Source organism: Lissotriton vulgaris, chromosome 4_1, assembly GCF_964263255.1.
Source record: "Lissotriton vulgaris chromosome 4_1, aLisVul1.2, whole genome shotgun sequence".
NCBI lineage: Eukaryota > Metazoa > Chordata > Amphibia > Caudata > Salamandridae > Lissotriton > Lissotriton vulgaris.
In genome coordinates this window covers 617,937,369-617,963,479 of record NC_141691.1, presented here as the reverse complement: position 1 = coordinate 617,963,479, position 26,111 = coordinate 617,937,369, and the positions used below count along the sequence as shown (strand labels likewise).

Below are 26,111 nucleotides of genomic sequence, written 5' to 3'. Positions count from 1 at the left end.
AGATGATGTTGAGGCTATGTTGTCGTGCGACGTGGGCGAGTGGTGCCATGTAGATATTGAACAGCGTCCGGCTGAGGGAAGATCCCTCTGGGACGCCGCAGATGATCTTGGTGGTCTTGGAGCGGAAGGGTGGGAGGCGGACGCTCTGGGTTCTGCCAGAGAGGAAGGATGTGGTCCAGCTTCTCTTGGATTCAGGCGTCATGGAAGCGTGCTGTTAGGGTGTGGTGGCAGACCGTGTCGAAGGCTGCTGATAGGTCCAGAAGGATGAGGGCGGCTGTTTCTCCTTTGTCCATCAGGATCAATAGATCGTCGTACTAGATTGGGGCAGCAACTGTAATTTGTCGTACTGCACTATCACCAGGACTAGAAGCAAAATTGGAATTGGTGGGAAAGACCATAGCAGTCCCCAAGACCAGCAAAATCTAAAACTGATCCATAGATGCACACCACAATTTGGAGAACACCTCTGCCACTTTGGGGTGTAGTTCTCATTCTTCCGTATCCTGCAGATGCCAATATATATATCTTTTTTCAATTCCTCATCAGTGAGGTGCAGCTGGCCTTCCCTGTCTCCCAATTTTGACAGTGACTACATCAAATTTTCGCTTCAGCAGACGTATCTAGGCCACTGGATTGTTTTCAAGTCAATGGTAAAGACCTGCATCAGAGTAAGGAGGAGGAAGCCGATTGTCTGTCTTCGAACCATAATTATTGCACCCACAATTCTTATAAGGCATGATTATGGTGTTGGAGTTGAAATAACTCCCTCTGGTCAAATTGCTGTTTCGTGGGAAGACACTGTTACTCAAGTGAAGTTCTAATCTTCTCTTGCACTACTCAGAGATTTCACCTGCCTTAGGGGGGAGGTGGCAGTCCAGACTCAATACCAAAAACATCTCTGGGGGAAATCTCAGTGATGGCAACAGACAGAGGATGTGCTGTAATTAAAAACTTCCTATAAGGCACAGAGGACTGGCATTCAGAGGCTTTGGAGCTGCCAGAGTTGCAAAGGACAAAGGAGCAGGGGCGTCCTTAGGAAGTGACCTAGAGGGTGTCTGGCCATCTGAAAATGTTGAACATGGCCTGGTAGGGTCAAAAGATTGAGTCACAAATTCATGCTGAATTATTTAAGAGTCTGGCATAAAGGAATAGTGCAATGAATTTGAATGGTTCCATGATGCAGGATAATTTCTTAGAGGAAAAGAAAAGTAAGCCCTGCAATAGCTTTTTTGTGTTTTATCTGGAGGAAGAGGAGGAGTTTGGTGTGTCCTACCAAGCCTTGGCCCGAAATACCTTGGCATCCTGCTTCCTGATGGCCCACCGGATGTGTCAGGGAAAATGGTTGCATCGAAGACCCCACATGCATGTGTCGTAAAGATTCAAAAAAGACAACTGCTTTCAGTACTTTTATCAGTGTTTGAATGAAAAACAAACAGATGTTGGCACAGTTATGCCAAGCAGGTGGAGTCATATGAGGAGCAAATGGTGCCATGTGGCAGCTCTGGAGTGCTACTGATGGGGGCAAAAGAGTATTCTACCTTTACTTCACGGCCACGATTTACCGTTCCTATGCATTTTTTACTTCGCAGGTACGATTACGTTGCATGCTTTTACTACGCATGCTACTAGTAAGCAAATACTGTTACTTCGCAAATATGTTACTGTGCAAATACCATTACCACAATGCAAGTAAATTACTTCAGTGTTGTAAGAGTATTAAAATGCACAAAAAAAACAAACGTTTAATATAAAAGTCTTTGCAAGGTTTTAAAATTGTTTCTATGGTCACAAATACCGTAACTTTGCAGGCTATCCACATCGTTGTTTTCATTCCGATTCTAAATAATGCTGTGCGACTGACACAGGAGAAGTGGAAGGTGAATTATGAGGAGAGAGGTAAGCGGGCTGTGTCGTTTTTTAGGGTTGTGCATGGGGTAGTCTAATAGGTTGTAGGTTTGAGTTTGTGTAGTGTACAGTAGTGTATTTGGGTGTAGGGTAGTGTTGGGGGTTGTGAAGGGTAGGGTTTGGGATTAGGGACAGGACATGGGGTCGGAGGAGGGAAGTGCAGGGTGTAGTGTTTTAGGGTAGTGTTGTGGTCTATTTGTAGTGTTGGGTAGTGTTTTAGGGAAGTGTAGGGGGGACGTGGAGGGTAGTGTTTGCATATCGACTGGGTGAAGGGGGAGGGTCTTGCAGGTGTAGTGATTTAGGGTAGTGCTGTGGTGTATGTGTAGTGTAGTGTTTTAGGGTTTAGGGACGTGTCTGAGTGGTTGTGCAGAGTAGTTATTAGAGCATAGGGACAGGAGTGGGGGAAGGTAAAAGGTCATGCAGGGGGTAGTGATTTAGGGTAGTGGCGTTGTGGGTGTGTAGGGTAGTGTCGGGGGTCGTGCTGGGTAGTGTTAGAGTGTAGAGCACTGCCTGGGGGAAGGGGGAAGGTTGTGTAGGGGGTAGTGTTTTAGTATTTAGTGTAGTGGTGTTAGAGTAGTGTAGGGTGGAGTAGTGTTTGAGGGTTAGTGTATTCTGTTGATTAAAATGAAAAATGTGAATGTGTATAAATAGTGGCAGGTGCTACAATCAAGAATGAAAAGAAATTGTCGACATATCAAAACATTTTATAATAGAATATTGATTTATATGTTTAATGTTCAATTTATGAACTCAATTATTGAATGTATTTATAAAAATAATAGTTTTTTTAACGGACATATATTTAAAGAGTAAAGGAAATAATAAACACGAAGAATGGTTACAAAACGTGTGTATTTTTTAAAAAAAGGTGTTTACTTTAATACACGAATGAGTATTTAATACTTGATTTTTAAAAGTACTTACCTACCCAAAACCCCTTTGACGAGCTAAAAACACTCTGTAGTTGTATGCGTACTAATGTTAAGCGAAGTAAAAGCATATTTGTTTCATTTCAATGATCTTGCGAAGTAAAAGCACGTGCACTGAAAACATGTGGTGTAACGGTAATCGCAAAGTAAAAACATCGCACTTAAAACATGCACACTAATGGTATGCGAAGTAATGTCATTCAGGCAAAAGGTCTGTTGGACCGGTCTGACAGCTGGGGAATAGAAAATATTCTTAAGAGAAGAAACTTGCAGGAAGATGCATCAGTCCATGATAAGAGCAATCAGCCAAAACAAATCGACTGGAGTAAGGCACTCTATTTTCCCCAGGATCTGTCCTCCATCTACTGGCTATAAAAAAAATCCCCTTTTCCAGTAAAACAGCATATCTTATTTTAGTTGTCAATTTGGAATTTGAACACTTTTTCAGTTCCTTTCTAGAATTAGAGATAAATATTCTCAAATCATAATAGTTTTTTTCAGGCACGATCCTTAACCTTTATAGGGAAGAAAAACTGAGAAAAACATCAGACCAGCTCTTCAAGGCAAAAATTATATGGGACATATTAACCAGGAAAACTCTTGTTGCTAAGTGGATTGATGATGCTTTTGTGGAGTGAATTATTGATTACACAATGATCCAACGTATTGCAGTTTGCAATAAGCTGGTAGTGATATATTCTGAACGACTAAGACCAATCATTGTCCTCACAGGAAACTACCGTACCTAAAACTCATGTCCAATAGGAGGGAGTCCACGCTGCATTCCAGATGATGTTGCAGCAGAATGGCATATATCCAGCTAATTTTGCTGTTAGTTTGAGGATGGTCTAGCATAAAGGAGTTATCAAGCTTGATTAGCCAGTTAGCATGTGTTTTTCTTCAGATTATGCTGCCTGAAGAAAAGTTACTTACCTGTAACTTTGGTTCCCCAGTATTGGTAACTTTCATAGATTCCCATACTTTGTATCATTCCCCGTCATCGGAATGGGAGCCTCGGTAAATAAAAAATACCATAGCAGTAAGCAAAAAGTGAAAAAATAGGCCTAGGCCTCATCTCATTTTGGAGCTTATCCACCTCTTTTTGTAAAAGAGACCAAATTCTTGCAATAGCCAATCAGAGCAGCCTCACCCCACATCACCTTCCTGAGAGAGCCTCAGATGTTCTTAGCCGTTGTGAACAGCAACATCATTGTACAATAAGGCTGAGCTTTCCCAGGGGAGGAGGGTGGGCGCATGGGAATCTATGAAAGTTACCAATACTGGGGAACCAAAGTTGCAGGTAAGTAACTGGTTTTCTTGCCCCAGTATTGGAACTTTCATAGATTCCCATGCTTTGTATCAGAATAACTAGCAGTAAAGCATATTTTGTCATTTGTATATCTGTAAATGTCATGCATAATCCTGATAAGAAAAACAGATACACATTGGCATCACAAAGCAGAACAACCACAAGTAATACAAAATATGCAATACAGGAAGGCGGGATAGAAAGGAAAGCTCACCGACTTATTGAAAAAGGTCCCTCAAGACCGCATGGCCCACTGCTGCATCCGCATACAAGCAGTAGTGGCAAGTGAAGGTGTGGACACTGCTCCATGTCGCCCCTCTACATATGTCCTTGATCGGGGCACCTGAGAATAGAGCCACCGATGAAGCCATCAACCTCGTAGAATGAGCACGAACTGCTCGCTGAAGTGGCTTGCCTGCTTCTCGATGGCAAAACTGGATTGCACTTGATATCCAGCGGGAAATACAGGGTTTATAAATTGGACAACGCTTTCGCGGAGCACTGTATGAGACAAAAAGCTGGGAAGACTTCCTGAACAGTTTCGTCCGCTCCAAGTAGAATTTGAGACATCTATGAATGTCCAAAGAATGTAACGCCCTCTCTGCTGGCGTGGAGGGCCGCGGGAAGAAGAACTTTAAGATCACCGGCTCATTCAGATAGAATTCTGAGGGGACCTTTGGGATAAATTTAGGATTTGTCCGCAGGATGAGAACATCATTCTTGAATTGTAGAAAGGGTTCCTCAATTGTGAATGCCTGGAGCTAACTAACTCTTCTAGCCGATGTCAGGGCCAAGAGAAGAGCCAGTTTCCATGATACAAACTTCATATCGGTCCTGTGAATAGGCTCAAACAGAGCCTTCATCAGATGTGACAGGACCAAATTAAGATGCCAGGCTGGTGGTGGAGGCCGGACTGGAGGAAAAACCCTGAAAAAGCCTCTCAGGAACTGTTTAACAATCTTCGCAGACCAAATGGAAGGACCTGATGATGATCGTCTAAATCTAGAAATGGCCGCCAGATGAACCTTTACAGAAGAATGAGCCAATCCAGATATTGCAAGAGAAAGGATGTAAGGCAAGAGTTGGTGCGGTGCAGAAGTATATGGATGTAGACCTTGTCTCTGACACCAAAGGCAGAACCTCTTCCACTTCGCCCAATAGGTTTTATTCGTACTCAGCGCTCGGGCCTGGGCTAAAATGTCTCTACATTCTCCTGGAAGATTCAAACCCTGGAACTCTCTGGACTCAGGAGCCACGCTGTCAATTGGAGTGAATTCAGATCTGGATGCAGAACCTGCCCGTGAGCCATTGTTAATAGTGATCGAACAGGCGGCAGGAGAATTGGTTGATCTTGAGAGAGAAGAAGTTGTTCTGTGTACCAAAACTGCCTCGGCCATGCTGGTGCAATCAAAATCATTCTGCACGGCTCCGCCTTGAGCTTGCGGATCAATCTCGGGATCAGCGGAATTGGTGGAAAGGCGTAAACAAATGCGCTGTACCAGGCTATCAAAAGCGCATTCCCCAAGGATCCCTGCTTGCGTTGCACTGGTATTTGGCGTTCTGAGGAGTCGCAAACAGATCGATGGTTGGGGTCCCCCAACGTGAAAACAGTTCCTCTAGAATGGTCTGATCCAATTCCCATCCGTGGCTGATAGTCCTTTGGCGACTCAAAGCGTCCGCTGTGGCATTGAGTGTGCCCGCAAGATGTTCTGCTGAGCGAGTGATATTGTGTTGGATCACCCAATACCAAAGTTTCTGTGCTTCCTTCAAAAGGGTGCAGGATCTCGTCCCGCCCTGTTTGTTTATGTAGTGCATGGCCGTGGTGTTGTCTGTACGAACCAGCACTGAACGGTTGCAGATCCTATTAAGGAAAGCCTGTAAGGCCAGACGGATGGCCATAAGTTCCAGCAGATTGATGTGGAACTTGCCTTGGACTGTGCTCCAATGACCACTGACTTTCAGTTCTTGGAGGACCGCTCCCCACCCCTCCATGGAAGCATCTGTTAACACCATGGGAGATGGTGGAAGTTGGAATTGCAAACCTACTGAAAGATTCTCTTTTAGCAACCACCAGCTGCTTGCTTTCCGCATTCCTGGTGTGATCACGATTTTGTCGTCGAAGGAGCCTGTCACCTGACGCCATTGCTTATCCAGCTGTTCCTGCAGTGGACGCATTCGAAGCCTGCAGTGCGGTATCAATGGTATGCAGGATGATATCGATCCGAGAAGCAATTTGTATTGGCAGACTGACAGATTTCCTTGTTTGCACGAGGCGAGCTGAGAGAATCAGTTTGGTCTGGCGCTCTTCCGAAGGGAAAGCCCTGCAGCAATCCGTGTCTAGGATAGCACCTAAAAACTTCGCTGTTTTTGGAGGGGCGCAAAATCGATTTCTACTTGTTGAGCCGAAGGCCCAGCTGCTCGAACAGTTGACTGCAGCTCGTGACTGCCCTGGACGCTTCTTGGAACGAAGGAGCCTTTACTAGCCAATCGTCCAGATATGGGAAGACTTCGAAAGACTGCTCCCTGAGAAAAGCTGCCACAGGAGCTAGTCCCTTTGTTAAGATCCTCGGTGCGGACCGGAGACCAAAAGGTAGTACTCTGAATTGAAAATGGCTCTTGCCTACTGTGAATCGAAGATAGTGCCTGTGAGCTGGATGAATGGGCACATGGAAATATGTATCCTCCAAATCTAGGGTTGCCATGTAGTCCCCTGGATTGAGAAGACTGAGAATGTCCTGAAGGGTGACCATCCTTAAAGACAACTTTATGAGATAGGTGTTGAGCTACCGTAGATCTAAAATCGGACGCCACTTCTCCTTCGTTTTGCAAACCAGGAAGAACCTGGAATAGAACCCTTTCCCCTTTTGGGAGTGATGTACAGGCTCTATTGCCCCCTTGATGAAGAGTTGGTGGGCTTCGAGACAAAGAAGTCTTAGATGTTTGGGTGTAATGGCGTCTGGAGCTCTCGTTGGAGGAAGATGTTGAAACTCCAACGTGTGTCTTTTTTGATGATGTTCAGGACCCACTGGTCTGAAGTTATGACCTTCCAGCTATTTAGGCAATGGGCAATCCTGCCCCCCACTGGTGTTAACAAGGGAACAGGAACAGTAGAAAGACCCACATGGCCGCTACTGTCTCTTAGAATTGTCTCTCCTCTGTTGCCCCTGACGCCTCTCGGCGGCTGGCGAGAGAAAGACCCCGACAGACCCTGCCTCTGCGAATATTGGGGATTGTATGACTGACCAGGTTGAGAGTAGGAAGAGTAGCGTTGCTGATTGCCGCCTCCGTAGGATGAGAAACCTCTTCCTCTTGCCCCCTTAAAAGGAACTTTGCGGTATTGTAATGTTCCCAAGGATTTAGCCGTGTCAGTATCCTTCTTTATGCCTTGTAGGGCGTCATCCACATGTTTACCGAATAACATCTCTCTGTCATAAGGTAAGTCCAGAATTTTGTTCTGTACTTCTTGTCTAAACCACGTGGCTCGCAGCCAGCCCTGGCGTCTCAAAACAGCCGAGCCTGCTAGCGCTCGGAAGGCCGTTGTTGCTATATCCATAGCGCAGTCGATTACCTTCGAAGAGGCGCGCTCACCTTCCATCAAGATTTTCCTGACCTCGTCCTTAGACCCATCCTGAAGTTCTTCCACAAACGGGGATAGGTCACACCACATCTGGCGATCATATCTCCCAAGAATCGCCAGAGCATTAGCCGCCCTAACGAGGAGACTGGCCATTGTGGAGAATCTTTTTCCTACATTATCCAGACGCCTCCCATCTTTATCAGGTGGTGTCGTTAGCGGTGTTTATGGATTCTTGGACTTACTCTGTACGGCCTGGGAGATAACAGAGTCCGGTTTTGGTTGACCTGTAAGACATGCGGGGCTGCCCTCCGGCGCCTTCTATCTTTTCTCCAGTCTGGAAAGCACTGGGAGGACCGTGGCTGGATTTTGCATAGCCTTTATTCCTTCTGATCAAACATGCTCAAGGATGGGGATCGAACGAACTGACTTCCGGAATGGTTCTTTGAAGTTGTACAAAAAACAGTCAGATTGAACTGTGGTAATGAGAAGACCAAATCTCTTAGACGCTCGTTCCATGAGGTTGTGAAAACCTCCAATATCTGCTGGAGGAGAGGTTGCGGTATCAGGCCCTGTTACATCTGGATCTTGAAGGCCATCCTGATTCCAGTCCACATTCCGATCTTGGTCAGGGTCCCCCTGCTGATCCGCATCTGATGAGGCATCATCATGATCATCCCGAGTGGCAACCACCTCCTGAGGATGTTCTACGGGCTCTGGGTCATGCACCCTTAAGGGCAAAGAGGCGTTCGCCACTGCTTGCGGGACTGGAGGTAGAGGTGTTGGAGGACGTACGTGTTGAACCTCCTGTTGAGTTGGAAACCGCCTCCGATAGTCCTGCAACATTAATTGCAGGTCTGAGATGAGTGAGGACGGCATCGCTACCATCTCCTGTTGAGACCTTCGTGGAGATCTCTGCGAATGATCATGCATGCAAGGCCCCTCTTGCTGGTCATAACAGTCTTGCGGAGCATAGTGGTGTTGCTCCGTCTCGCCTTCCTCAAAACTGACCTCCTGTAATTTGACTTGCAAGTCAGATGGGCTATAAGCTGGCCCATAAGTGCTGTCATTCTCCTCCTCAGAGTCATCATCAAGCAGTAATGAAGGAGGCAATGGCGTAACCCGCCGTGGAGATGTCATTTCTGGAGTTATACGTCTCTTCCTTTGAGAAATGCAGATTTTCCCAGTCGTCGACGGTTTAATCTTCGTCGACTTAAGTGCCGAAGAAGAGACTGTGCTCGTCGTCGAAGGCTGAGTCGACGACGGTGAGATGGCTTTCGTCGACGATGGTTGGATCGTTGACGGCGTCGTCGATGAGCTCGTCGTCAGAATCATGACAGCTGTCGTCGTAGACGTTGTTCTCGTCGTGGACTACTCTACTCGGCGTCGACGTGGAAAATGTCAGCTTCGTCGACGACGAACAGGAATCAGGCGTCTCAAACATAGACGATGGTGTAGATGCCGTCGACTAGCCCGTCGAAGAGGCCATTTTCAGAGACAAGTCTTTGACAGGAATCGTCGACGTACCTGTAGTTTTCACCGTCAACGGACGCTGTTTCTTGTCTAAAGCAATGTCCTGAGGCGTAGACGAGGCTTTTTCACCCCTCTTTCTTTCTCTGAAGTTGGTGAAGTCACAGAGACGATTTTCTTAGCCTTCTTTGTAGGTTGCAACTCCTCAGGCTGTCCCTGCCTCTCCTTTTCACCGTGGTGAGGAGATTTTAGGGAAGCAGGCCTATCAGACCTATCAGAGGTCCCAGGCAAGGCCTTCACATGGGGCTCATTAGATGTTGAAGGGGAATACCTACCCCCCTTCCTTGATCTTCTTGATGACACAGCAGAAGAAGAGCCCTCACTGTTCGAAGACAGAACCTCCTTGCGATCCTTCATCTTTTGCAACCAAGTCAGCAGGCGGCCTTCTCTGTCCCTCAAGGTCTTTGTGGAGAAGGTCCTGCAAATCTTGCACTCAGTGGCCTTATGGTCCGGGTACAAGCAGTATATACAGTCTTCGTGTTTGCCTTCAACAAACAACCTCTTTTTTGAGCAGGTAGCACAGGCTCTAAAAAGTGCTTTCTTCTCTTTGTCAGACATGACGAAAAAACAGGCAAAAAGTTGTAGATATCTAATCAGAAGTGAAGAAAATTGAGCAGAGCTCAATGGAGACTCCCTTGCACAACATGCGGTAGAAAATCTGAGGCTCTCTCAGGAAGGTTCTGTGGGGTGAGGCTGCTCCGATTGGCTATTGCAAGAATTTGGTCTCTTTTACAAAAAGAGGTGGATAAGCTACAAAATGAGACGAGGCCTAGGCCTATTTTTTCACTTTGTGCTTACTGCTATGGTATTTTTTATTTACAGAGGCTCCCATTCCGACGACGGGGAATGATATAAAGCATGGGAATCTATGAAAGTTCCAATACTGGGGCAATATTTCCACTGCTTGAGAAGATACCGGGTGCTTGCATCAGTCGAGAGTCAATTAACAAAACTGCAATATTTGCTCGTGTTAGACATGTTTCAACAGACTATTCCTTGTGAATTTCAGTAAAACCAGCTGAAATGCAGAAGGGCCCAACTGCTTTGACTTTGGTAAGAATAGGACAGCTCACTGTGTTTTCTTAAATGCCCATATAAACTAGCTGCAAGACTATTCATGAGGAAAATACAAGAAAGTAGGCAACAATATTTTTACAGCAGTGCACCGGCCTCCTTAATGTTTTCCAATCCATTTTACCTTTATCCCAGTTCTTCTCTGGAAAACTAGTGATACCCAGCTTCTATCTGGAGACAGACACTTTGCTACAATCGTTTACACTTTTTAGAGAACATTTTCGGTGCATTTAAGCATTGTGAACATAGAAAGCTAAGACCAGCATATTTACACCAGTACAGCCCCCAATTATTTCAGCGATACTCCTGTGCTCTCTTCTGTACTTCAAACACATTAAAAACAAATGGGGCAGAATGCTTGTAAATTTCGCAGCTACTAGCACTAGTTCGGACCTGAACTGGAATGCAGCCCGGGTGACAGGCAATGCTAGATATTTTTGCATACATTCCACTCATTGTATGTATTATTTTAAAGCCCTGTCATGACTGAGGCCATGCCCTTAGTGTCATAGAAACAGCTAAATCAAACTGGAATGAAAGATGAATAAGCGACTTACCAATTTTAGGGGTTCTGGGCTCATGATGGGGCCTTGATTTTAATGATGCTTCAGATCCATTTTCTTTCTCATTCAAAGTCTGTTTTTGTTTGGACTGCTGGATCTTAATAAGTTGAGAAACCAGCACTGAAAACGCAGTTTGAACAGATGGTTGAGCGCTGTCTGAAGTGATGCTGGGTGGCTTTGTCTGAACAGGTGGCAAAATAGGCTGGATCACGGTCGGTGCTTTAACAGGTTCAGGAGGTTTTGGCTGCTTATCACCTGCTGCTAAGATTCCAGCAGGAAGGCTTATTTTATTTAATTGTTGTTGAGTCTCAGGATTCACTTTAATGTTCAATACCTGCGCAAAATGAGCCATATTGACACTTGAATTGGACTGCAGCAAATTCAGCAAGATTGCCACTTCATTCTGGTTTAATTGATGTCCAGAGCTCTGGTTACCTAAAATTAACAACACTCAGAAATTAGCGTTAACACGACATTAAATTTTGATCACTAAAATATGCCCCACTGGCAAAGGCTTTAATAGTTGCAGTTTTTCTATACCCCTAAAATAGATCGAAGCTAAATGAACAGTAGGGCGTGTCAAGACTAATGCTGTGAACCAGACAACAACCAGTTTCAAGTATTTCAGAATTTAAAAAAAATACTCATTCAATTGAATCCACAACCTACAGCCGTAAATCAGTTTGTTCAAAAATTACTAAACATAAAAAAAGTATCTCAAAGATTAGGTTGCTTACCTTTGTAAAGAGATCTCTTGAAAATACTCTTATCTGCAGGTTCCTTACCTCATGCATCTCCTCCATGTGCCAGAATGAATCAAGAGGAACAAGTCAAAAATATTTGGCAATGCTCTTTCTGGTAAAAACGATCTAAACGCAGATTCCTCGCCTTTTGAATATTGCCCAAGAGTCACACTGGATCCAGAAACATCTTCAGCAGACACTGTGCAGCTCCGCATTAACACCATTCCGCTCGGTAAATGGCGTGCGGACCCTGTATAGGCTTTAGAGCCCAGCACTCCACGGAGTCTGCCCTTTTGTTTACAACTGAAACTATACGAGCTGCCATGGACCATGGCAAGAAGGCTGTCCTGATCCTTTTAGATCTATCCGCAGCCTTTGATATAGTTTCCTATGCTATCCTTTTAGACCGCCTGGCTACTGCTGGCATAGCAGGAACCATATTAGAGTGGCTCAAGAACTTCCTGTCGCATAGGAGTCAAGTAACTGTTTTAGGGCATTTTTGCTCAGGGGAAAAAGTATTGAAGACAGGGGTACCTCAGGGCTCAAGTTTGAGCCAAACGCTTTTCAATCTTTATATGGTCCCCCTGATTAAGTTAATCTCTTCCTTTGATATCAGCACGATTGCATATGCTGATGATACGCAGTTGATTCTAGTCCTGGATAAGGACATGGCAAATGCAGAACAAAACCTTAAAAACTGTCTAGCAGCGACATTCACATGGATGAAAAACAACCACGTGAAGTGTAATTCCGCCAAAACGGAAATTCTGCCATTTGGACAAAACAATCCATTTTCTCCTCAGGTATGGTGGCCAGAGAATGCGGAAACTCCTCCGAGCACTATTCGTGCAGCACGAAAATTGGGGATTAAATTTGATGACACCCTTTCATTTAAACAGCAAGCAGGGGAGGAAGCAGGCTCCTGCTTCAACATCATAAAGGGTCTGAGGAAATTGTTCGACCTGCTTCTCCTGGAAGCCAGGCGTACGGTGGCAGTGGCATTAATTACATCAAGACTGGACTACTGTAACAGCTTGTATGTAGGGTCAAATAAAGCGGCCCTTCAACAGGCTTCAGATGGTCCAGCACGCCGCCGCCCGCCTGGTACTTGGATGGCCCAGATAGTGCTCTGCCTCGGCTGCACTGGATGCCCTACACTGGCTCCCCATCGACAAACGCATTCTGTTTAAGATACTAATCATCACCTATAGGGCCTTTAATATGCAGGGGCCGATATACCTCCGCAAAAGCTTTACAAGATATCATCCCCGCGTAATCTTAGGTCTGCCACGGCCAACCTGCTCATTGCTCCCAAATTTAGACTTTCTACGAAGGGAGGTAAATCCCTGGCAGTGATGGGCGCTAGGGCGTGGAACAAACTCCCCCACCACCTGCTTCAGATCACATCTGAAAAAGGTTTTAGGAAATCTCCCAAGACCTGGATTTACAGCCTCTCTGATCCAGTATGCAAAGCATTAGTGTAAGGTTCATCCCCTCTGTGGACAGTACAGCTGCGACCCTCATTCGGCTGGTTGAGTAAAAGCGCCAAGATGCTCTTTGGAGTGATAGCGCCATATATAAATGTCACTTCACATCACATCACAATTCCACGAACTGACGTCGGTTGTATTTGAATGGTTGCGACCAGTGTGCAGATTCCTAGACTGGCATCTTATTTAGGGATGAAGTCCAATGTACAGGGAGGATAGGTGAGGAATCTCCGGTTAGATATTCTTTTACCAGAAAGGGAGTTACAGAAGGTAAGTAACCTGCTCATCTGATAGAGACTTCTGCCTGCAGATTACTCACCTTTGGAATAGATACCAAAGCAGTACCTATTTGGAGGTAGGTCTGTTGGTGAACTCAAACCAAAAGTCATGTAGGACCGAGTGGGCAAATGCTACTCTTTGCAAATTTGGCTATGCAGACGGTAGTGCCTAGTCAGTGTATGGAGTGATACCCACATGGCTGCCTCACAAATCTATGTCCAGAACAGAATCTCAGTGTGCCAATGCAGTGGTAGCAGGTTTGGCCCGAGACGTTTGAGCTCACATCCCTTATGGGCAGCTGTTGATGCAGAGTACAATTCAGCAGGAGAGAATCCCTTTCAGCAAGGCCTTGCCTTTTTTGCTCTAGAAAAGCGGATTGTCCACCAGGTGCTCTCTGGTGTAATTGGTGATCTTTTGGGGTTCAAGTGGTGGGGAGTCTCCTCCTGCTTACGGGGGAGAGTTGTGGCAAAGAACGCTGTTAAGGTGATATTTTGACCGACTTGTAATTTGGTCACAACTTTCGTTGAGAATGCTGCTTGCATCTGCAAAACTATTTGTCTGGGAAGGCAATGATGTATGGAGGATTAACTGAGCTTGAAGCTCACTCACATGCCATGCCGACAAGGAATACATTCTTGAGGGTCAAAATCCACAAAGGATAACTGTGAAACGGCTCTAAAGCAGTCCACATAAAATATGTGGCGTTAATTAAGGTCCCACTGTGGTATAACAAAGGGCAAGGGAGCAAACCGAAGTCGGAGACCTTTAAAAAAACGCACCACAAAAGGTGATCAGAATAATAAGGGTTGATCTGACAACTGTAAAAAGGCAGAAAGAGTAGAAAGGTATCCTTTAACTGTGTCAAGAGCAAAGCCTGGCCGGTAAGGAACAAAAACTACAAAACACCAGATAACTTTGAATGGAGAGAGTCTATCTGGCATTTTCCTCACCATGCCACAAATTGTTCCCAACTACAGGTATATACAGGGTTTGTAAAGGGGAGCATGGCTGCAGAGATGACATCAACCACCGCCGGAAGGTTGAAGGTGTTCACTTGTTGCTCAATCAACAAGCATTAAGATTGAAATAGAGAAGGATCAGGTGCAGGATCCTGCCCAGTTGCTGCAAAACAGCAGATCCTACCAGAGGGGCAGACTGATCGGAGGACAGATGCTCATGTCAAGGAGCTATTGATACCATACTCTCGTTGCCCAATACGGGGCCTCTAAAATGACTTGGGCCTGGCCGGTCCTGATCTTCACAACTGAGCAAGAGAGGTATCAGCAGGAAGTTATACAGTAGTCCCAGAACTCCATCTAGGCAGAACACGTCTCCTAGTGAGACGCCTCGGAAACTCCATGCACAGAACTGCTGATATTGTATGTTCTTGTCAGTGGTGATTAGATCGAGCCAATGTTCTTCCCAATTGCAGAAGGGACCTTGTGCCACAAGCATGTGCAATTGCCATTTCTGATTCGCTAGATGTGAACGTCTGACCTAGTTTACCCTGGCATTCAAAAGTTCAGCCAGGTGGTTCACAACCAGGAAAGGAATATGCTACTTACCAGTATGTCTCTGTTCTTGGCATGAAGGGCTGCTGACATTCATATCTGTGCATAGATCGCCGCCTGGTGTTGGGTCCGGATGATTGCACATTATTGTCCTGGAAGAGTCTTCGAAGTATCACAAGATAGTTGGCTCCTCCCCTGGAGTACAGTGCGCATGGGCATCCTCTCCATCCCCAGATTGTTTTTCGCCATTGTGGTAGAGATGGAGTGTAATACTGAAAGTGATGACCATGCCTGAAAATGCTTCTGAGAGCTGCAGCTGCGACAGGCACCGGGGAGGAGGGCGGGCGATATGAATGTCAGCAGCCCTTCATGCCAAGAACAGATGCATACTGGTAAGTAGCATATTCCGTTCGAGGCATGAGGGCTGCTGAATTCATATCTGTGCATAGAATAAATAGCAGTTTCCTCCTTATCGGCGGGTGCCCGCGCCAGCTGCAGCAGTCTGAAAGAGAGTTCTGAGAACAGCCTGTCCTACAGCAGCTTGCTGTTTGGAGTGTACATCTACGCAGTAGTGTTTGGTAAATGTATGTATGGTGGTCCATGTGGCTGCTCTACATATGTCCTCTAGAGGAATATTACCCAGGAAAGCCATGGAAGCCCCCAGCTTGCGTGTGGAATGCGCTCTAGGGGGAACTGTTAATGTGCGCTTAGCTTTCTGATAACAGATCTGGATACATTTAACAATCCACCTGGCTATACCTGACTTGGAGATAGGGTTGCCTTTATGTTGTGGAGAGAATGCAACGAACAGTTGTTTAGTCTTTCGAAAGTCTTTTGTCCTGTCGATGTAATACAGGAGAGCTCTTTTGACATCCAAGGTGTGCAGTGCTCTGTCTGCCACTGAATCTGGGTTAGGAAAGAAAACTGGCAGTTCTATATTCTGGTTAAGGTGGAACTGCGAAACCACCTTTGGCATGAATTTAGGGTTGGTGCGAAGCACCACTCTATTCGCATGAATTTGCAGGTAGGGTTCCTGAATTGTGAGAGCTTGACCCTCTGCAGCGATGTAATAGCTATTAGGAAGGCCACCTTCCAGGTGAGGAACTGTATTTCACAGGAATGGAGTGGCTCAAAGGGCGGCCCCATGAGTCTGGTGAGAACGATATTTAAGTTCCAGACTGGTGAAGGGGGGTGTCTGGGAGGGATTACTCTCTTAAGTCCTTCTAAAAAGGCTTTAATGGCTGGCACCCTGAAAACGGAAAGGTGCTGCCTGTTTTGAAGGTAAGCGGCTATGGCCGCCAGATGGATCCTGATGGAACTGTACGCCAGGTTGCATTGGTACAGATGCAATAAGTAACATATGATGTTTTGCGTAGATGCGTCCAATGGATTAATGTTATTGTTGGAGCAGTAAATAACTAACCGCTTCCATTTGGCTGCATAGCAGGCCCTGGTAGTTGGTCGTCTTGCCTCCTTGATGATGTTCATCACTCAGGAGGCAAGTTCAGGTATCCAAACTCTATGACCTCAGGAGCCAAATCGCAAGGTTCAACTGTTGGGGATCTGGGTGCTGAATGTCGCCATGGCTCTGAGTGAGGAGGCTGGGAGTGAGGCGCAGCCGTTGGTGAGGCACCACTGAAAGTTCCAGGAACGTGGTGTACCAAGCCTGCCGTGCCCACTTTGGAGCAACTAGGATGAGTGTCATGGAGTGTTGTCGCAGTTTGCGCGCCACCAGAGGTATGAGGGGGGACTGGCGGAAAAGCGTACGCAAATCTGTCTGACCAGTTCATCCATATCGCATTGCCCTGAGACTGCGGGTGTGGGAACCTGGCGGCGAAGTTTGGGCATTTTGCGTTCTCGCTTGTGGCGAAGAGGTCGATGTCTGGATGACCCCACTGTTGGAAGTACGGATGGAGAACCGACGGGTGGATCTCCCACTCGTGCATCCGATGACTGTGCCTGCTGAGCAGGTCCGCCATCTGGTTGTCGACACCCGGGAGATGCTCCGCCATGAGGAAGATGTTCCTTTGAATGGCCCACTTCCACATGCTCTGGGCTAGATGAGACAGCTGCGGGGAGTGCGTGCCTCCCTGCTTCTGGATGTAATACATGGCGGTCATGTTGTCCGTCCGGACTAACACGACCTTGTTGCACAGGTGCAGCTTGAATGCCTTCAGTGCCATGAAGATTGCCATGAGTTCCAACACATTGATATGCATCCGTTGCTGTTGTGCTGTCCATAGTCCCTGCACTGTGTAGTGGAGGACATGCGCTCCCCAACCCTGGAGAGATGCGTCCGTCGTTAGCACTATCTGTGGGACAGGCTCTTGGAACGGTCGTCCCCTGCAAAGGTTTTGTGGGTTCCACCAATGCAGAGAGCTGTAAGCACGACCGGTCACCAACACTAGGTCCTTTAGATGGCCATGAGCCTGGTTCCACTGACGGGCTAAGCATTCTTGAAGGGGTCGCATGTGCAGCCTCGCGTGCGGGACAATGAATATGCAGGATGCCATCATGCCGATCAGTTGCATGAAAACTTGCGCTGGGAGGGATCGCTGAGGTTGGAACCTCCGGATGAGCGTTTGCATGCTGTTGACCCTGGCTGGGTTCAGCTGCGCCGTGGCCAACTGGGTGTTTAGTGTTGCCCCCAGGTACTGTTGCACATGGGCCGGCTGCAGGTGAGACTTTGCGTAGTTGAGAGAGAACCCCAGACTGTGAAGGAGGTGAATTGTTCGCGACATGTCGCGGCCGCACTACTCGGCAGATTTGGCCTGCACGAGCCAGTCGTCCAGGTAGGGGTACACGTGAACACCTTCCCTGCGAAGGTGTGCTGCCACAGTCGCTAAGCACTTGGTGAAAACTCTGGGAGCAGTAGTGACCCCGAACGGCAGAACCTTGAATTGGTAATGCTGACTGTTGATTGTGAACCTGAGATATTTTTTGTGACTTGGGTGAATGGGAATGTGGAAATACGCATCCTTGAGGTCCAGGGTGGCTAGGAAATCGCCCTGACGGAGCAGCGGCAGGACTTGTTGTAAAGTTAGCATGTGAAAGTGCTCCGAAAGGATGTATTGGTTGGGGGGTCTGAGGTCTAGAATGGGCCGCAGGGACCCGTCCTTTTTTGGAATCAAGAAGTACAGGGAGTAAATCCCTGCACCCCTTTCCTCGGCAGGCACAAGTTCTATGGCTCCTTTTTGCAGCATGGAGAGTACTTCTTGCTGCAATAAGAGCGAGTGCTCTGCGGACATAGGACGGTTTCTTGGGGGTATGTTTGGGGGGGGGGGGGGGGGGGTGGAGGTTAGCTCTAGACAATAGCCGTAACGGATAAGTTGTCTCACCCACCTGTCTGTTGTGATGTTTTCCCAGAGTGGCAGGAACTGCTGGAGTCTCCCCCCCGACAGGTGTTAGATGGTCGGGGGGCAGTGACATGAAGTCACTGTTTGTTGGGAGAGGAGGACCTGGCGTTGTTATTGCCGCGGCCTCTCCCTTTGGTGTTGTTCCCACGGTATCCACCTCTGGTGTTTTTAGTGTAGGCAGATTGCGTGTTGCCCTTGGCGTACTGTGAATGCTGTTGAGCCTGTCCTCTTGTTGCTCCCCTGTTACCGGAGCGACGAAAGGAACCGCCACGAAACTGCTGTGACTGGAGAGCCCCCATGGATTTCGCCGTCTCAGTGTCTTTTTTCATTTTCTCAAATGTCGTGTCAACTTCGGGTCCAAACAGGAAGTCCGGATTAACCGGCTGATTGAGAAGAGTAGTTTGGATCTCGGATTTAAACCCTGAGATGCGCAGCCATGCATGGCGTCGCAGCATCACGCTAGTATTGACTGCCCTCGCTGCAGTGTCTGCTGCATCCAGTGCGCATTTGATTGACGCATTGGAGACCAGTTTACCCTCTTGTATAACCATTTCCGCTGCCTCTCTGTACATGTGAGGCATGTGCTGCATTAATTGTTCTAGGGTGTCGTAGGGTGTCTGTGAAGGAGCGAGTGAAATTTAAGGCGCTATGCACGGCCCACAAAATTCTGCATGGCAAGGGCCCCCCCATTCTTTTTAACATGGCCCGTCCTTATAAGCCCACACGTCTTTTACGCTCGGACCAAAAACATCTTCTGCAGTCAGCGAGAGTAAGGAGAGCTCGTTCTGGGGGCAGGCGTTTCTCTGTGCAGGTGGCGACTCTGTGGAACTCTTTGCCCCTTAAGATTCGCTCAGAGCCCAAGATCCTACTGTTTAGGAAACTTCTCAAGACCTATTTGTTCCCACAGTAGTGATTAGATTGAGTCTCTCCTTTTGGTCTGTTTCGCGCCGGGATGCCCCCGGGTAAGCTGAGCGCGTTATAAATTTCATATAATAATAATAATAATAATAAGTGCGCCCTGTCGTACCTAGCCAACAGGGCCTGTGTATTGGCTATTCTCCAAATGTTAGCGGCTTGCGCTGCCACACGCTTCCCAGACGCTTCAAAGATTTTTGACTCTTTGTCCGGAGGGGGAGCGTCACCAGTTGATTGAGAATTAGCCCTCTTGCGTGCATTAGCCACCACGAGGGAGTCCAATGGGAGCTGGCTTTTGATATAGGTTGGGTCCACTGGGGCAGGCCTATATTTTTTGTCGATCCGGGGATTGATAACCCTGGCTTTGGTTGGCTCCTTGAAAATGGCTGTGGCATGCTTGAGGACTCCCTTAAGCATGGGCAGAGTCTTGGTGGTGCGTTCAGATGTGGAGAAGGTATCAAATAAGAAATCCTCATCCACTGGCTCAGCATGCATCTCGACGTCATGGTTGAGGGCTGCCCGCTCTATTAATGCATTGAATGCTGTAGTGTCCTCAGTTGGTGATGGTTTTACAATGTAGGACTGAGAGACTGGAGCGGTATGGGGGTCATCAGGGTCATCGCCTTGATCTCCTGCTCCTGACCATTGATTTGAGACATCTTGATCAGTGTCAGTATTGTAAGAGAAACCCATTTGGCTATAGTCTGCATTCAAGTCCTCCTCACTTTGTGTTGGAGATTGAACAGTATGGTGCGAGTAGTCCTGAATAGGTTCAACAAGAACCGGAGAGGTGGTGGAGACCATCTTCTTTTTGAGGGGAATCCTGTAACCTTCCAAGGGATGTTCAGGCGCGATCTTCCGCTTGTGGACGGTAAGCCTGCCCGACTCCGAGTCAATAAACAGTTTTGCCTGGTTGTCGTAAGAAGGCTCATGATAGACGACCTGTGCATGGGAGGACACCTTCGCCATCTTGGAAACCTCGAGCTGCTATGGACGGGCCGTGGGCGGAAGGCCAAACTTAAGTGGCGTCGAGTCCGCATGCTTCGAACCTGAAGCGCTCGTTTCGGGTTTCTTCGACGCCTGTGTAGGCCGCTCGCTCGACCGCGTCGAATCGAGCTCCCGGCGCGGTGTGCCTCCATCCTTGGGCGTCGACGACAAAGTCGGGGCGTCTTTGGCCGTGGCTTTGACCCTTTTCGCCAGCCCAGTCTTGAGTCCTGAGAGGGGTGGCTGCAGATCTTTTCCCAACGGAAGTCCTTTGCCCTTCTCGCCATGTTTGGTTGTTGACGCGGGCACCGACGTCGAGGCCTTTGAGGCGAAGTTCTTGGTGGCTGAGCCCTGCTTTGAAGTCCCAGTCTTGGCGCCGACAGGTATCTTCGGTGCCGAAGGATCGTCAACAGCCTTCGAGGAGGACGTCGAACCGACCACCATTTTGAGTAGTTTCGGTTTCGATTTCGCTGAATCGACCGATGGCTCCTTCGAAAGGGTCTTAGCCTGGCTATGTCACGGGGCTGTAGACCGAGAGGATGGATCTTGGCTAAGGCCTTTCGGCGATGCCTCGACCGGAGCCGGAGAGGGCTGAATGTTAATGATAGGCCCCGGAACTGCGGGCGGACTCGGTTCTCCACCGGAGTCGTCATCAACGGCCGCAAGGGCCTGATCGTCGTCCCCTACCTCGACGACGTCTTGGTCGTGGGCGAACTCATCTGGCTCGTCCATCTCGAAATTGGAGTCCTGCTCCGACGCCGGTTCCGACACTTCTTCGGGAACGTCGTCTTCCGCCTCTTCCTCATCCTGGAAGAGTTCCTCTTCCCCGGCATCGAAGATGTTTGCAGGCGCTGGTGCCGACCGCTGGGCCGACTGCTTTGCCGAGCGTCGAAGTTTAATAGTCTTTTTTGAGCGGAACCTTGAGCAGGCGAAACATTTCGACTCGTCGTGGTCGGGGGACAAACAGGTATTGCACACTGGGTGCACATCCAAGTTCGAATACTTTGAATGACAAACGGGGCACCGCTTAAACGGGGTCCGTTCCATCGTCGATGTAGTCTGGGCCTGTGTTGTCGAGAGAATCTTCTTTCGACGCCGATCGAAGAACCGAAAGGGCCAGGCACTGAACGATACAATACAGACGCTAAGAAGGCCTTTTGGCCTTAGGAATAGAAAGATTACAAGTTATTTAACTGGAGTTAAGATTAGACATCCGAACCCAATGGCGGAAAAAAACAATCTGGGGATGGAGAGGATGCCCATGCGCACTGTAGTCCAGGGGAGGAGCCACCTATCTCGTGATACTTCGAAGACTCTTCCAGGACAACAATGTGCAATCATCCGGACCCAACACTAGGTGGCAATTTATGCACAGATATGAATTCAGCAGCCCTCATGCCTCGAACATATCTTTATAGGAAAGCCGTTTCCAGACGCACACAGCCACGACCCTACAAGGCCATGTTTTTTGAAATAGCAATAGCAGTGGTGCGGTCTATAACCACCTGTACCAGCCTCCCTATGAGGGATGGAAGTAAGACTTTCAAAGCAAAGCATGTGGGCCTCAGCACCAGAAGTTTGAAATGGAGTCTAGTCTGGATTTTGACGGAGACTAGAGGTCCTTGATCTCAATCTCTCCCAGGTGGCAGCCCAAACCCAGAAGTGACGCATCAGTCAGCTGGATGAAGCAGGGAGAGGGGTCTGCCACTGACCTAATCATGGTTCAGTAAGCACCACTACAGTTTGCTCCGAAATCTGAACATGGTTGGAGAGATTCCCTTGAAGTTAGGCTCACGGTTTTATGCCTTTTATGATTTTTTTAAAAATCGAATAAAGTGAATTTGACTGACTGACTGATTTCATATCCCTTTGCAGAGGCCACATATACAACCTGGTGTACTTGACTAGGTGGAGCCCATCAATCCCAGTAGCCTCAGAGTCGACTTCAAAGTAATCCAGGACTAATACTAGAAGATCAGTATCATAGCCTGAATGCGCTGGACTATCTTTCCCAGGGAAAAAGCAAGAAACAGAACCATGCCCAGAAAGGCTCTGAGCGAATGAGAAGCAGCCAGGTTTGAATTCGGCACATTGACAGAGAACCCCAGAGAGGAGAGGAGGTTCGTAGTAGTCTGGAGCTAGTGGGAATGAGCCCGCCTTTAAGAGCCAGTCATCAAGGTAGGAAAAGAATCAAAATGAAGGCGGCAAGTTACACCCTGATCACGCTGCATGTATTAAATAGAGGACTGTTATTTATGATGAAATATGCCAATTATCTTTTGATTATAGATGCGATTTTCTATTGTTCAAATTCAATAAAAAGATTATTTTTTTTAAAAGGCAGGAAAAGAATGACTCCGTCTGACCTCTATAGGTGTGCTGACACCACCGCCATAACTTTCGAGAACACCGAGGGGCCATGATCAGACCAAAAGGAAGCACTTCAAACAAAAAATGCTCCTGTTGCACAACTTACTTCTTGTGTAACGATATATCTGTAAGAGACATTAGTGATCGATTCCTTACCTTAGAATATCCCCAGGCGGCAGACTGGATTCGGAAAATTTTGCGTAGCAATACCCTGCGCGCCGGCAGGCGTCGTCCGCGGCTCCGAGTCAGTCGCCGGCCGTCGTTAGCGCCGTAACGACGTCGTCTGAGTACTTAGACGTCGCCCATGCGCGCTGACGTCAGTTCTGATACACAGCTTTTCCGTGCCAGATACGCAGAGCCATGATGGAACCAACACTGGTGCCATGAAACTAGGGCCCTGAAAGGGGATGACCGTAACCCTAGATATCGGTTCGCAGAACGGGGAGGATGGGTGGGTCGGTAAGGAATCTATCACTAACTAATGTCTCTTACAGATATATCGTTACACAAGTAGTAACTTGTGCATCTGAAAGAGACACATTAGTGATAGATTCCTTACCTTAGAATAGATACCCCAGCAATACCAACCCCGGTGGTGGGTCTGCGAACCAATAATCACACCAGAAAGTCCTGGAGGACAGAACGGCCAAAGAAGCCATCCCTCCGGACTTGGCGGTCCAGGCAATAATGTCTTGCAAACGTGTACAGCGAGGCCCACGTATCTGCCTGGCAAATATCCTGCAAGGGCACTCCTCGGCCCAGGGCAGTGGTAGTCGCCATGGCCCGGGTAGAATGAGCCCGTAGTCCCACAGGGGGTTCCTTCTTTGCCAAGTAGTAACACGCCTGGATACACAAGATGATCGAACGTGAGATGGTCCGCTTGTGCACCGCCTTTCCCTTCTTAGCACCACGTAACCAACAAAGAGTTGGTCATCCACCCGGAACTGGCGTGTGCGATCCAGATAGTAAGAGAGCGCACGTTTTGGGTCCAGACGGTGGAGCCTCTCTTCCTCTTTCGAAGGAGGCGGAAAGAAGGTGGGCAAGGTAATGGACTGCCCGATGTGGAAGGCCGAGACAACCTTGGGGAGGAACGAAGGTCACGTCCGCAACACAACCTTGTCCGGATGAACAGAGAGGAAAGGAGGTGTAGAAGAAAGAGCCTGGAGCTCACTCACTCTCCTGGCAGAGGTGATGGCAACCAGGAAAGCAGTCTTCAAGGTAAGAAGACGGAGAGGACTGTTATGAAGCAGCTCAAAGGGAGCACACATTAGGTAGGTAAGTAAAAGATTCAAGTCCCACTGGGGCATCACAAAAGGAACAGGAGAGAACATGTGTGTAATGCCCTTCAGAAACCTATTTACAATCGGGGACTTTAACAAGGACGGCTGATCAGGTAGCCGTAAGAAGGCGGAAAGGGCAGAAAGGTAGCCCTTGATAGTGCCCAGAGCAGAGCCCTGCTGGCCGAGAGAAAGAAGGAAGAGGAGAACCTCAGAAAGGGGTGCAGAGAGTGGATCCACAGCCTTTGCTGTGCACCATGCCACAAATCTGTTCCACCTGCAGGCGTATACCGACTTTGTGGAGGGACGCCTGGCTGCCAGAATGACATTACAGACTTCGGGAGGCCAGTCAAATGGCCTCAACTGTCGCCGCTCAATCTACAAGCTTGTAGGTGGAGACTGGACAGGTTCGGGTGGAGGACCGTCCCCTGCTGCTGCAACAGAAGTGCAACAGAAGGTCCTTCCGAAGAGGCAGACAAATCGGGGGATCGACTGACATGCTGAGTAGCTCGGGATACCAGTATCTTCGTGCCCACTCCGGAGCCACAAGGATAACCTTGGCCCGGTTGCGCCTGATCTTCTTCAGCACTCTGGGCAGAAGTGGTATAGGCGGAAAGGCTTACAATACACCGCAACTCCACTCGCGACGAAAAGCATCTCCGAGCGAGTGCCGCCTTGGAAACTCCAACGCGCAGAATTGATGATATTGCACGTTCTCTTCTGTGGCGAATAGATCTAACAAAGGCTCTCCCCACTGCTGAAAGAGGCCTTGCGCCACGTCAGAGTTCAGACGCCATTCGTGATCCATCATGCACCAACGGCTGAGTTCGTCCACCCCGGCGTTCGGGGAACCTGCCAGGTGTTGAACCACCAGGGTCACGCCCTGATGTTCCAGCCATTGTCTGAGGCGCAGAGCCTCCTGGCATAGGGTCCACGACCCCACCCCGCCCTGTTTGTTGCACTACCACATGGCGGTGGTGTTGTCCGTGAACACCTGCACTACACTCCCCCGGACAGAGGGGAGGAATGCCTTCAGTGCAAGTCGGATCGCCCACAGCTCCAGAAGGTTGATGTGCCTTAGGTCAAAACGGCTTGCACTTCGTACCGATCAATGGACAGATGGTCCGCTGTTAGTTGTTTGGGAATGATGGAAGGTGCAGCAGCGAGATAATGAAAGTAGGGCATAGCCCTGACGAACAGTTTTCACAACCCACCCATCCAATGTTAAGGACTGCTAGTATGACCAGAATCAATGCATCCTGCCTCCCTCTGGGTGGCTGCTCTCTGCTAAGGGAATGCTAAAGGGGTTTAGCAAGTGGGACTGCAAGGGGGCAGGGGGCTGGTGGATTAAGGGGTCCAAATGACCTCGGCCGCGGGGGTGTTGGGCACCAATGGCCTTGACTGTGAAACTGCTCGGCCCCTTATGGCAGTTGGATTAGCAGGTGGTACAGGGAGTCTCTGCTGAAGACGCAAACGGAGCGGTAGGGTTGATGTGGATGGTGAAGTGTGGTGTAAATAAGCCCAGGGAACAGCCATGGCCCTGCTCTCCATGAACCACTTGAGAGCGGAGTCCCGTAGAATGGGATGTCCATGTGGGGAAGAAAGGCAAACGGTTGATCCTCATCAGGTTTGAGTTAAGGGAGATCATAGGAGGGAATTACCATCTGTGTTTAGACATGTTTGCATATTACTTTTGTTAGAAAGGTTATCAAATTGGGGAAAATAACTCATTAAAGCTCTTCAAAAAGCCATCTGACCCTGGGGCCTTGGTCTTCTTAAAGCTACTAGTGGCTGCTAAGACCTCATTTTTTAGCTATCCATTGCACATATTGTGGACAACTTTGCCGAATGGATGCATTTCAGCCACTCCACATGTAAGAGGGGCATGTGAACAGTTTGTTCGAATTATGTAACTTGCTCAATTTCTTTTCCTTCCTTTTTAGATATCCCTACCAACACCACCACCACCCCCCCCCCCCCCCCCCCGAAAAAAATCTTTTAACCCCAAGGAGTTTACACCCCCTGATAATACTTCAAATAACTCGAATTAATTTAGCAAGCAAATACTTTAGTGTATCTCGTTCTGAGGTTTTGATTAGCCACTAAGTATAATAATGCTCTGCCATTATTTGCTTCTGCGTTGTTCAGTGTTTGCTTTCTAATTCCCCCGTTCTCCCTCTTCAACAACACATATATATATATCATTTTTTTCTTTTCTTTAGATTAGCCGCTTCGGTATCAAGAGTCCCCTCAAGCCTCCTTTAAGAACATTCCTTTTCCCACCTCTCCATTGTTAATGTCC

The 26,111-nt window shown here is 48.0% G+C and overlaps 1 protein-coding gene across 2 annotated transcripts in view; it reads right to left on the bottom strand.

Moving 5' to 3' along the window:
- The window catches only part of CDK13 (cyclin dependent kinase 13), an 841,634-nt gene that overhangs the window by 64,459 nt on the left and 751,064 nt on the right, over positions 1-26,111 (bottom strand). For both annotated transcript variants that reach the window (XM_086964864.1, XM_086964863.1), the window contains exon 15: positions 10,879-11,319. In XM_086964864.1, the coding sequence (XP_086820990.1) occupies positions 10,879-11,319 (441 nt within the window). The remainder of the gene's footprint in view (positions 1-10,878; positions 11,320-26,111) is intronic.